Source organism: Leuresthes tenuis, unplaced genomic scaffold (assembly GCF_036924035.1).
Source record: "Leuresthes tenuis unplaced genomic scaffold, fLeuTen1.0.hap1 SCAF_4, whole genome shotgun sequence".
In the NCBI taxonomy this organism is placed as follows: domain Eukaryota; kingdom Metazoa; phylum Chordata; class Actinopteri; order Atheriniformes; family Atherinopsidae; genus Leuresthes; species Leuresthes tenuis.
The window spans coordinates 7025095-7038772 of NW_027325358.1; the positions used below are offsets into that span (position 1 = coordinate 7025095).

Sequence of the window (13678 nt, forward strand, 5' to 3'; positions counted from 1 at the left end):
TAGATTCTGCTTCTTTAATGTTAACGTTTTGACACGCATACCCGTTCAATGGCTGATGTGTTGAGGAAAACAATACATAATATGTAGCTTAATGCAGATTAAAGTATAAAGGACAACACTTAATGCACAGTTAGGACGGACTGATAACCAGCATGAGGCCTTTACATAAAAAAATCTAAACTTTGTTTAAGCACTTCCAAATAATTACATCACACTTAATAATTAGAGGCAATATCAAAAGTGCCTTTGGGTTTTCAAACATATAAAAAGGTGGATTAAAGCCAGAACTTGCCTGTATGGGACAAAAAAATTAAAAAAAAAAGTTCTGTGTCACATGGTCAAAGGCACAAAATCCTTAATGTCCTGAAAAACCACAGAAATTAAACGTGACAAAGAAAACAAACAGAAAAGTTATTCCATATTTAACAGTAAGATACTGTCAAATTAACAATACTAATTAGCACAGAGAAAGAGGGTTAATTATGATGTGTAGCGGGACTTCGACTTTTTAAAGACAAACGATGAAGGCAGCCTGATTTCCCAGCAGCCATCTGCTGCCTGATGTGTACCAAGGTCACATGATGGCCCGCTGGGTCGTTACCGTTTAACAGCCCAAACACATGCAGACAGATTGGAAACGCACTTCTGCTCTTCGGTGTGTATCTGGATGGTGATCCTGCTTCAAACATAAGGCTACAACTCGGAGCTCGTGCAGAGTACAGCTGTAATGCCGTGATGTCACCACCAGGTCCACAATCCACACTTTGGATGTGATTTTTAAGCAGTCCTGAGTCCACTTTTTAATTCTGTGGTTGTATAGCTGTAAAGGATGTATTGAAGTCCACTTGTGTGCACATTGGTGCTCTTAAACCTGTAACATGTTTGTTCTCAGTTCTTCTTTTTGACCCCAGAGCTGCGATTGTTGAACAGGCTGAGGCCCGATTTGCCGTTCCCATTACCGACTCCGCTGACCGTGACGCCAGGCTGCTGCAACACTTTGTCCAGCGTGGTTTTCTTAATGGCTGCTGGAGAGATGCGCTCCTGGTCCGCCAGAGACTGCAGCTCCCTGTGAGACGAGGACAAGAAAAATACCCTCAATGTGTCAATTTTCCTTCACCTTTACAACTATAAAGCACAAAAGCAGCACAAACACTCCAAATGTAGAATAAGGAAAGTGATACTCTGACAGGATCAGCTAATTAATGACAATTTATTTACTTAAAAAAATAACACTCAGCTGCTGGTGAGCTGAAAGTCGGGGTCAAATGTCAGAAACTTGGTTGTAAATGTTAAATTTTCCATTTCCACATGCTGCAGTCTCACTTTGTCCTGATGCATGAAGCCTCCACAGCGTTGATGAGGAGGCTGCGGAAGCCGCCGCTCTCCAGGAAGTGCAGGGCGTGGATGGTGGCGCCCCCTGGTGAGCACACATTGTCCTTCAGCTGACCGGGGTGCTGCTCCGAGTCCAGCAGCATCTTGGCTGCTCCCTGAGGAGAAACAGCAACTTTCAATTTCAGGGAATCAACCTTTTTCTTTTACAAAAGCCTTGATTTATACAACTTCCACTTTCAGCGACAGAGATACTGAGCTTTATGTCATAGTTTTATGTCTTTTACGTGTTTATTTTGATATTATTATGCAAATCTAACAGCATAATCATTTAAGAACATGCCTCTCGCCTGATGACCGCTGGGATAGGCTGCAGCCCCCCCACGACCCGACCGATGGATTAAGTGGGTATAGAAAATGGATGGATGGTTGGATTTAAGAATATTTCTGAATGTTCAGATAAAGATATGATAAGCAGCATGCTGGTGTTTGATGCGTAAACATGACGCTTCCCTGCAGACTAATGTGCAAAGACGAGGAGACGCCAAAACAAGACTGTTAGTGCTGGATCTCACCTATAATACCGTCTGGAAAGCCTTCCAAAGGAGGAAGACAGACACCCAAAAAAGGGCAAAACAAATTTATAAATAAGGAAGAAACTGGACACATCGAGAAAAGAGCCTGAAGCAGCAGTCATGACAGAAAAACTAAGAATATCTGTGTTTTATAGTGAAAACAACTAAAGTAAATAAGTAAATGATAAAAAACTGACATAAAACCTGCAGAAAGACCAGAAACCCATCCTTACCTTTTTGTTTTTAATCCATAAATCACAAACAGACATAATTAAATTAACTATGAGGTAAATAAATCACATACAGTTAAAAACGTACAACTGATGTAATTAATCACATCATTTACCCCCCCCCCCCCCCCCCCCCAATGGAGCTTTTATCAATTTCAGGTCATTTTCAGATTAAATATTTATGTCAAAGCTCAATTTATTTCCATTTATTCCATCTATCAGAGTCAGAAGAAGCAACACCGCTACCTATTCCCACGTTTCCCAGTTAGAATAAATAATAAATGTGTGTACAAAAAGAATGTGTCATTAATGAGTAGAATAAAGAACGTTTGTTTATGAATATGCAAATGAAAATTTAAAGTTTTAATGAAGTCAACAAGACATTCACTTTAAGGTCTCTGGCACCTTAATAACCCTCTCTGACCGGAAGATATACGTCTATCTATCCATCTCTAAATATATATAAAACATCTGCACAGCAGTACTGGGGAGAAATTAGGTGATAAATATGTTGTTTATGGAAGTTTTTGTCTTTAAAACATTATTGACTCAGATTAAATGACCCTGTCCCTTACTTTGAATTAAATAATTCAATGTATCAGTAAAAATGAAAGGCCCTGAAATAAGTACATGTAATTTTATAAAATCAAAGTAAAGTGAAATTAAAATAAAAAGATTTTTTGTGTCATTAAAAAAAAAACATTTTTACATTTATTTGATTTAACAGGATGTATTTTAAAGGTCTGTTAATTGATCCAATTGCCATATTTCTTCATTTATTTAATCGGCTAATCTTTTAATCTAATCATTTCTTAATCAATACTGATTAAAATGGGATTCCAATAGAGTGTGCTGTAGGTGTTTGTTTGGAGTTTCAAGATTTTTCTGAACAATAGTCAGACATTATCAGATCTATGAACTGTTGGGATGCGTGACCTTAATATTGTTTGCCTCCTAACTTGCACACAGCAGCAGATCAATAAGACCCAAGATTACAGGCAACACCACAAAAGACACACAAAGCATAACTGACCAGTAGGGCCTGAGCTCCAAGCCTGACAGCGAGTCTCCTGGGCAGACCCATCTTCACTCCTCCATCTGCAAGAGCATCCAGGGCTGTGAACGCCTGTTTAAAAACACAAAGTTTGGTCTCATTCAAGCCTTCCTCAAGTTCGTTTCTGCTTCAGTTTCATCCGTTTTGTCCCCTTCACCTTGTACAATACCATGCTGAAAAGTTACCTGCTTCTTTAAGGGAAACGTGCAGTAAAAAGGGAAAAACAACTCAAATGCATGTAAAAATGACACATCTTATGCAAGCAGCAGATAAAAACCCAACGACACTTTTACTCTTAATGTGCTCAATTTGCTTAAAGCAGGAGGGTCTGAGATTTGGAAATAAGCGGACGGTAACGCAAGTCATTACCGCTGCTGGCGTCCCTCATGTTTTCTAATAGAATCTTTAAATAGAGAAATAAAATTCATTCATCTGCTTCTGCCTTCACATTTCTACTTAAGCCTGAAAACAGGGCTTTTTAACATTTTTCCCTGTGGCAGAATGATTCTGCAGCTCACATCTTTAACAGAATTTATGTTCTTGAATTGCAGGGTAAGAAAAGCCACACAAACAGGCTTCAAATGCTGGGTTGAATGTTCCTGGAAAAGTTTAATTTTCATAAGATGCTTTAGTTTAATTTCCGAGGTGTTTATTGTCTGACACAAATCTGATTCTTAATGTTGTGTTGAGCCAGTTTTGGGTCATTATCCTGCTGGAACATTCATCTGTTTCCAACTTTTAGCCGTCTAACTGATGGTCTGTGGTTATACTGAAGAAATTTGAGGTATTCTTCCTTCCTCGTTATTACACCCACTTTGGAAAGTCTACCAGGTCCACTGGAGGTAAAAACAGGTCGGGCTGTAACTGAAGCTCAACTCGTATGTAAACGTATCATAAGTGATGATGCACAACGTCCACCCGCATCATTTAACTGTTATAATATCCTGTTGTGACCTGATACTTCAAAAAGATTCATCCAGCTATTTTTTACTTAAACAAGAAAATAAAAAAATATCAGATCAGTCTCAGTAGCTCTCCGTGTGTAGAAATTATGAAAGAAAGTATGTAAAGGCTCAACGATGGGTAAATTTCAACATATCCTTTGACATCTTGTTGTAATTTCCACCTATGCAGCAGACTCAATCCGGTCTATTTCAGTATGAAGAATTTCACTGATTATTTTCCACGCCAGGCCTGCAGCACTGTGAATGTAACACTTAAAAAAAACACTTTAAATGACAAACAGAGCCACAGCATTCTAGGAAAAAACAAAAGATGTTACACACATAGGCGGGTCCGCTGCCACTCAGCCCAGTGACGGCATCAATGAGGTCCTCCTCCACCTCCGTACAGAAACCTACACTGGCCATCAGCTGCTCCAGTAACTTGCCATCTTCCACCTTAAAGAACCACAAAAGGCAGATGAAAAATCAATTAAAAAGCAGAAATCTCCTGTTCAGCTTCACTTATGTCGTATCATCTTCACAACCTATCCCGTTATCTACATACACACCACCCCTCCACTCTATCAAAGCCATTCAGAATGTGTGTTTTTGTGTCCCTCCATTCCCCCGCTTTACCTCTGCATGTGTCCCAGTGGCGTACACGGTAGCTCCTTCTCTCACCACCACAGGAGTGTTTGTCATGCACCTCATGACTTTGGGAGAGGCACGGTGCTGAAGCAGCTTCTGCAAAATTACAAAATGTGGGACAAGTAAGTAAGAGACAGCAACTCACAGCTTGATTTAACTTCATTTGAGAAAGCAATGATATGGGGAAATAATGGCGCTTATAAAAGCCTTGAACAACAATTATATTGTTACATCAGTGAGGGTGAGGATTACCTTCTCTATGGAGCTGATGGTAACACCTGCTGCACAGGAGACTATGAGATGACGGTCCTCAATGTCTGGCCCGATTTCATCCAGAACAAAGGGGATAATGTGGGGCTTCACAGCCAAAAAGAGCACATCACTCTTGTTGACGGCCTCTTTGTTGCTGGTTGTCAGATTCACCCCCATTTTCTACAGGAAAACAAGAAATATGTGATGCTTAGAGGTCAGAGGGAAGGAGGCAAACGGGTGTTTTTACAGCAGCCTGCGTCTACAGGAATCTCTTAAACAAATCCACACTCATTCCAATCTCTCCCATCTCCAAACACCGCAAAACCAAGCAGAAACGTAGCTCCTCACCCTCAGCCCCGTCACCGTGGGCAGGTCTGTGTCTGGGGAGCTGGCAGTAATCCGGTTTGCAGCAATCACCCCTGGTGAGGAAGACAAGAAGAAAAATAAATGAACGAGTACGTGTAACAATGGGCATGAAGTACATAGAGAAGTTAAAGGAGCTCCAGTCCATCCACCAACAATCATCGTTGGTCACCATTTGCTCTAAATAGCTTGACAGGTCATTTTATTTTTCACCTCATTTCCAGATCGATTTACACACTTTTAAGTAGGGCTCGGCAAAAGAAAAGAAAAGAAAGAGATTTTAATCGATCAAGTTGACCTTGTTTTTCTCTGTAACTTGCACTGCTCCCGCTCCCTCTGGACTTCCGTAGTTCAGGTGTTGCCCTCCCCTCTGCTTTTACTTCCCACAGGGACACAAACAACAACGCGGCAGCATGCAAGGAAAGGTTTGCTCCAAAGGAAAAAAGAAAAAAAGGCAGTTTCTTCTGTTGTTTGGAACTAGTTTGGCTTTCCAGTCCGACCTGGAACGAACCACACTCCATTGCAAAGTTAATTCAAAGGTTATTGCAGCTAACGCCAGCAGGACGACTCATCAAGCCCGGAGAAGTGTCGTGACTATGAGAAGCAAAAAATCACGACTGCTACAAAGCAGGTAATGTTAGTGGAATCATTTTCCGTGTATCTCGTATGACAAGACGGGACCCAGTGGAAAGAGATTATAGATGCAGACGCCATTCATATTGCTAAAGATATTCTCTCCATTTATGTCGCGAATAGTCGGGATTTATCCACATGCTGCAAACGTTGGGCGCCAGGTATGTGCTGCAAAGTCTTACGCGTTTTGCTGAAGTTGCCGCGGCTCACTTGTACAACTGTACATGTGAAAAGATCACTAGAGTTGGAAGAAGTGTCATTTTACCCCAATGCAACGGATCCCTTAGCTCAACCATGCAGCTGTGCATGAGTTTGCATTTTATCAGTGATGATGAGGCTCTGCATTTATTATATATTCATATCTGAGTTTATTTTCAGGCCACCTCACCCAGCCCTAATTTCAAACGATAAATTAAAATGACTCAATTTGCCAGATAATACTGGCTGATCAATAACGATGAGAACTTCCAAAACAAGAAATAATGCTCACAGATTCACGATTATCATTTTCTGAAGGGAAGACAGTTCGTGTCTTTTAAGCGTGTGTTCATGCGCTGGCTGGAGCAGAACATGAAGGTCACATGAGCCGACATCAGCTTACAGAACAATAAAAGCTTCCCTGGAAGTGTTAACAGCTTCTGCTCATGTGTGAGACCTGAGGCCCGTCTGATGTGAGATCCAAGGGATCCCTCGGAGGGTGACTGCGAGCAGCCCAAACGCTGTAATCACACAGACTACACATGAGCCTGGATTAATCTCCCTCCAGAATGAAACATAAACAAAACAGATAAAGCCGAGAAGCAGAAGAACAACATCAACGCTTGTTTGGGGGAATTCACTATGCTGGAGAATCGCTGTTATCCACACATTTGAATCGAAAGCTTCGGAGCAGCTGACCCAAAAGGGATGAACAGGACCACAGACTCCAAATCAGTTAGCGCATACGCAACCAACGCCAACATTTTCTTAAAATACACCCGACCTGAATCTGGTGATAGTGGTGAGAAGCTCCGATGCTGAGCAGGTAAAGAAGCTCCACAAAACTCTTTGCCAGAGTGGGAGCCGGAGAGAAGAGATGAAGAGCAGCAAGGGAGGAGTTTAAACCTTAAATGGAGGCTTGGCCCAGTGAAAGGTCCTGCTTCCAGTTATCTATGAATCTGAGATATCAAATAGCTAAAGAGAGGAAACCACTGAAATGAGTGCACAATCTGAATGATTTCATGTTTTGCACATCTCACCTGCAGCAGTGAAACCCTTCACCAGCGCATGAGCCAGCTGGCCTGCTCCAATGAATCCAACACTCATCCTGCCAGATGATGTGGCGTTTCTGACCTGTTCAAAACACACATTCATGTCAAATTTAACAAAACGGTAGCAACAAACCCTTTAATATGTGACATGCCCTTCCCATTTCACCATTAGAATAAAAGAAACAGGCTTTGGGAACATGGTAACTATCCTGGAGCTGATCCACGGGATGAGATTAATGAAGAAAAATCTCTTTTTATTGCAGCTTCTTTTTCAGTGTGAGCTAATCTCTACTTGTTCACATCTTAAATGTAAAGTTAAACGATACCAGCATTTTAATTGTATTTCATAGCTCAAGTAACTTTTTAATGCATTCTGATACTTGTTCGATAACTGAAATAGTTTAAGCTTTTCAGGATGTTATAACATTTGCTAACAGATTGATGCCTCCGCCTGTGGTCGGCTAGCTGCTTTGTTAGCTAGTTTTGATAAATAAATGACAAATCCAGATCAAACAAACATACATACCTTAGCCTAGATGTTAGAGCTGAAGTTCCTTCTTTGACACAAAGTTGTCGACGGGAAGGTTAGTCCCAATGGTCAGAAAAAAACAGAAAAAACACCTCTTGTGTCAACGTGGCTTTCCTTTTACTTAACCCCATGTGCAGTGTTGTAGTAATAGACATGGAAACCAACCAATCACATCAGCGATGAGCTAAGTCATTGACCAATGACAAACTATATTATGAAATATAGGCGGGGCTTTGTGTTCGCCACGCCCAGTTGCATCATTCTCTGAGTTTCAGCGCGATTCGGCTTCAAGGGGACAATTTAGGTCAAGTATAAGACCCGTGAGTTGGAAAGTAGGTCATATTTATACTAAGCAATGCATTAAATTGTAAAAATCTAGTTCAGACCATGACTGACTGACTTAGCACAAACCTCCCGACCTTAACTGTGTGTACAGAACTAGTATAGTACTGTGTGTTTACTTTGATACACACAAAACACACTCATTTATTTTTCTTATCATCTTCATAAGCACTGATCCACTGAGATCTTGAGTGAACACAAACAAATGCAAAGAATATAGTGAAAAATAAGGAAGAGTTAAAAGAACCAAGTCATGTAAACGAAATATTGATCAATCATCAAAGAGTTAATAATTTATGGTGGTGGCTGTCCTGGGTTTGACATTCAACTCTATTCAACTTCAGATTTTAAAAAGCTTGTATCCTATGCATGTTCACAGGCAGAGTATTTCCATCATGTGTGACCAATGATCATCTTTTCAACACTATATTTACTCAGCAGCTGGTATCAATAGTTACTTTGCAGGTTCAATTTACAACCCATACATGAACCAATATTTTATTCACAGTGAAACATAGAAAGCATCAGAAGTGAGTGAGACATTTTGCTATTTCGATGAGCTGATCTTGAATTTGATGGCAGCAACACAACTCAATAAAGCAGGGATAGGTCCATGTTTATCATTGTGTAGCATCCCCTCTTCTTTTAACAACATCTGTAAACATCTGGGAACTGAAGAGACCAGCTGCTGGACCTTTTTAGAAAAAAATATTTTAAAAATATTTTATCTATGGATTTTTCAAAGTTTCAAAATAAATATACAATACAAATAAAGACATAAAAGGGCAGAAAAAAACAAACAAAAACAAAACCCTGCCTATACACACATACATAAAGAACAGTATAGTTCCGTAAAATAAATATACATAGCACCAGCAGTCAATAAAGTCAAATGATTACGTTAACAAAAAGATTAAACAAGGAGAGCCTACAGTTGTTAGACATTGATTGACAAATGCAATAAAAATGGTTGCCACTTCTTGTCAAATGCTGCCATATTGAGAGAAACATTGGATCGAATCCTTTCTATATGCAAAAGACAGGTGACTTCTGAAAGCCAGGCCTTGTAAGAAGACACCACATCACTTCTCCAGTGGTTTAAAATAATCCTTTTGGCAACAACCAAACCATAGTGTGTAGTTTCACAGCTGCTGGACCTTTGAGAGAGGAACGTTGTCCCATGCTTGTCTGATAGCTGCTCAGCAGTCCTGGGTCTTCTTTGTTGTATTTTGTGTTTAATGATGCTCCAAATATTAGCAGATCAGTCCAGCACCAGCGCTCTTCTGCTATGAAGCCATGTTGTTGTAATAGAGGCAATTTTTGGTTTGATATTGTCTTGCTGAAATATACAAGACCTTCCCTGAAAAAGACTGGATGGGAGCATTTGTTTCTCTAAAACCTGTATATACCTTTCAGCATCCATGATTTCAACAAAGAAATTTCAAATTTTGATCCATTTGATCTGCAGAACAGTTTTCCACTTCGCCACAGCCCATTAAAATGAGCTTTAATCCACAGCAGTGTTTCTGGATCATGTTCACATATGGGTTCTTCTTTGCATGACAGAGCTTTAACCTGCATCTGTGGATGGTAAATATGTTCACAGACAGTGATTTCTGGAAGTGTTTCTGAGACCTTGCAGGGATTTCCAGGACAGAATCATGTTAGTTTTTAATGCTAACAGAACAGATTTTCAGCCATGTCCCTTAAACACAGAGATGTCTCCAAGTTCTTTGAAAATGTTTATATTATGTTCTGTAGATGATGGAATATCCAAAGTCTCGTGAGTTCTAAATTTAGAAACATTATTCTGAAACAATTTGTATTCTTTTGCAGATTGCTGCCCATCTTTACTTTTGACAGACTCTGCCTCTCCAAGGAGCAACAGTCGTGTTTCTGACATGTTGCTAATTAACCCAGTTAGTTGCAACATGAACCTCCAGCTGTTCCACCCACTCTTCCAGCCTTTCTTTGCCCTCGTCCCACTTATTCTGAGACATGTTTCTGCCATTAAATTCAAGATCAGCTCATCTTTTTCACAGCGGAATCTCTCACTTTGTTCACAGGTTCTACTGTGGATAAAGTTTTGGTTGATAAGATTTGCACATCACGGCGTTTTGCTTTGTGTTGTATCACAACCTTTGAAAATGGGGTTGTGTAACATGCAGGTGAACTTTAAAAAAGCTTTCATGCTTTAACTATGTTTCCCTGATAATGAATTTGTTGTTTCCCTCAGGTTACTTTACTCTTTTGGCCACATTATGAGAATTACCCAACGAAAAAGCATTTTTTTTACCTTTAACAGATACCTTAAGAAGAAATTTTCCACGTGTTAAACCATGTTCATCCAATAAAAAACGTACAACTGCTCTATACATCAGGGCAATTTTTGTAATACAGTACAAGCTATCCTCTTTTTTGTGTGATTGTTGAATTTGCAAGCCAACTAAAACATGTATGGTACCACACTGATGTTTAGTATTAATAAAATACCCTGAAGTTTTAACATGAATAACCAAAACATTGTAGGTCAACACAACTAGTTGTAATATTTGAATTTAAATGAGGGATTGTTATGCTGTTAGGGGACTGCAGAGCTGTGCTTTTTTATCCCTTCAGATTTCACAGAATTTGGAATAAAGTGGAATGTGTGCTAATGAGCCTCGGAACATGAATATAGTTTTACTCCCAATCCCTTGTTAGTTCACCCATGCATATTCTCAGAATTAGCCATGAACTTTGCCTGTAACTGTCAGCTTGATGCAAAAATCTCTCCTTTACACATTTTAATAGGATTGACCCTCCTCTGGTCGAACTGTCTGTCTCTTCTTTTGATGCTTCTCATGCTATACCATCTCATGCTGGGCTAAATTTACACTCCACAGAGGAAGTGGTATGTCCCCTTTGAGGGACCACATTCAGTTTATTTTCACAGTGGAATGCAGACTGAGGAATTGCGTATGTTCGTGTCTAAATATAAAGCAGAATGCAAAGCCTGAGGATGAGCTCAGAAAGCACCAGCTGTTCAGATTCTTTAGTCAGTTTTGTTAGAGATCATCACTAAAAAGATAAATGAATGAAAAAAGAAGAGCCTGTATCATCGGAATTGTTTGTCATTTTTATCTCTATGATGTAAACACACTTTCTCCATCCGGCCAGTTTACAGGCTAATTCTAATGGACTGACCAAATCCTGTCATTTTGGTTTTATTTAAAGGGATACTTCACTGATTATATATTTAAAATTTAGCCGACCTTGTTAATGAACAGGTGTATATTAATGTACTTCTGGCTGGTAAAATTTTAGGAAATAACCCCAGAGGGAGGCCATGAGTGTTATCGGCTCAGGCTTGAACCTGGCAGTTGGACCAGAGGAGGTATAATCCTATTAGAATGGAAAATGTAGGATTCAGACTCTTGGAAAATGTGTCATAAATGAACAGCAAGACTATCTTTGCTGCTATTTTAGTTTTAATGGTTAAAGAATCTCTGCTTAGTATGCCCCAAACCATAAAGGTCAAAAGAGATGTTCCCTGTTCGCACCTGCATGATAATTTCCAGGGTAGATTTAACCTATAAAGATTTGCAGTTGGATGCAGGACCCAAAAACCGAAGCACTGGCTCAAAAGAGGAAGTAGATTTTGAGAAAAAAAAAGGTTCTCGTGTGGAAACCAGAGTCTCAGGGAGATAGAGGCCAGGTGGTGAGACTGCAAGCCAAGGAGCAAAGGTGGATTACCGAGGGCATCGAGTGACAACAACATATAACAAAAGGGACTGGAGGTAGCAACGAAACAGACGTACAAGAAATAAAGCTCTGACCAAATAAAATGAGGAAGCGAACATTAACTTAACATATGGGGACCTGAGCACCTGAGAACTGAACACGCCAAACAAAACTAAGGATGTAAGACAGAAGATCCTTTTAAAAACCGTGTTGTAACCTTTCCAAACAGGTTTGATCACCAGTGAGCCCCGTTTACCCTAAAGAATAAAGCAAAATTATCTTTTTAAAGTGAAAGTCAACGCAAATAAAAGCGGGGTGCTTTATGAGACATAAAGATGTTGAGAGTCAGCTCATAGTTTAAGAGGATCTGTAGGAACAAGCTGAAGAGAAGACGCAACAACTCAAGCAGGAAGATCACAGGTCAGCTTGTAAAACTTAAAAGACCTTCGATGATCCGGGGATCATCCAAATTGTGAGTTGCCCAAAAGTGCAAAAGGAAATAGCCCCCTGACCCTCCTAATATTTGTCCTTCAAAGATAATCAAATTTGAGGTAAATTCTTGTTGCACCTCAAGCTTGTAAAAGTCCCTAAAACAACTCAGTGGGTTTAGTTTTATCCTCCTTTTGGGATTTGTCAACCATGCCAGGAGTTACATTTCCAAGATAAAAGTTCAAATTCAGACTGAAGAGCTGAAAAATGTGGAGAATTACAAACAAAATTCACAACAAGTCAGAGAAATTCCTCTTGTACCTTTAGTTTGTTGAACAATCGTTCACATATCTGTTTTCTGAACTTCATCTCGAACAATCTGTACATTGTACATTGGACCGGGGGGGTGTCGACGTCTTTGTGTGTGCATGTTTGAGAGCAGGCCAGAGGCAATGCACGAGAAAGAAAGTAGTTTTCTTCAGTGAGATTTGATGTGCATATTCAATATGGACAAGAAATCTTTCTCAGGGGGTTCATACGTCTCTCCCACCTGCGGCCAGAGACACTGCAATGATGCCTGAGATAGTAGAATATCACAGTATGCTAACAAGTGTGAATTTAAACCAAAACACCCCTCTTACGCTCCATTAGCTGCATTTTAAAAACAAAACTCTTCACTTCAGTAACTTCAGCCTTTTTTAACAAATTCAGCAGGGCTTTCTTGCACAAACATGAAATAAAAAAGTCCAACTACTGAGATGCAGTTTCAAAAAGACTCAAAATATGTGGCTTTAGCTGAGTCAGTTTTGACCTCACTGCACAAAACACTGAGGTTTTTGTCCTCCTTTGTCCTCAATATAAGAAAATTCATATCTGATATAGTCTGTATTTTGCCTTGCTCAATCAGCTTCTTCTATGGGGTAAAATGGCAGATGTCAACTCGCATTACAGGGCATTATCGCAACCTGCTGTTAAGGAGTGTAAATATATGAGAAGACGCCGCTGATTTGTTTTTCTTTGGCCAGGCAAAAACCCACCAGTTGAGAATCACTGCACAAGGCCATAGTTACAGGAAGTTGTTTTTTAAAACACTTTTCATGAGTTAAATGCTACATTCATACGTTTTACAGAGCGAAAAGAAACTAAAGGGAGTTCACGTTGAATTAAGAGACAAGACTTGACATTGTCACATTCTCAGGTCTCAAACTTTGTTTTTATTAATTAGAATCGTAGAAAAAGATTTTCACTGAGATCAGCGACTCTGTACGAAACCTAACCAAACATGCACATCTCAGTCATTTCACACTTAACAAAGCAGTAACAAATGTCGAAGTATTTTAGAAAATGATCCAAAGCTCTGTTCCAAAGTGGATCACA

At 39.8% G+C, this 13678-nt stretch overlaps 1 protein-coding gene across 1 annotated transcript; it reads right to left on the reverse strand.

Moving 5' to 3' along the window:
• pycr1b (pyrroline-5-carboxylate reductase 1b) lies at positions 1-7944 on the reverse strand. The gene is made up of 9 exons (XM_072384322.1): positions 7805-7944; positions 7267-7360; positions 5381-5451; positions 5033-5212; positions 4769-4876; positions 4475-4588; positions 3168-3260; positions 1324-1487; positions 1-1066 (listed from the first exon to the last, which is right to left on the reverse strand). Exons 2-9 carry the CDS (start codon positions 7331-7333, stop codon positions 889-891), a joined length of 975 nt encoding a protein of 324 aa, XP_072240423.1. The 5' UTR covers positions 7334-7360; positions 7805-7944; the 3' UTR covers positions 1-888.
• Positions 7945-13678: the final 5734 nt, after the last annotated feature.

Excerpts from the sequence above, each read along its gene's own strand:
- pycr1b (XM_072384322.1), bottom strand. The coding sequence starts at position 7,333 with ATGAGTGTTGGATTCATTGGAGCAGGCCAGCTGGCTCATGCGCTGGTG. Across the intron at positions 5,213-5,380 it reads CCACGGTGACGGGGCTGAGG|AAAATGGGGGTGAATCTGAC; the intron begins GTGAGGAGCTAC and ends GTTTTCCTGTAG. Across the intron at positions 3,261-4,474 it reads GTGGCAGCGGACCCGCCTAT|GCGTTCACAGCCCTGGATGC; the intron begins GTGTGTAACATC and ends GTTTTTAAACAG.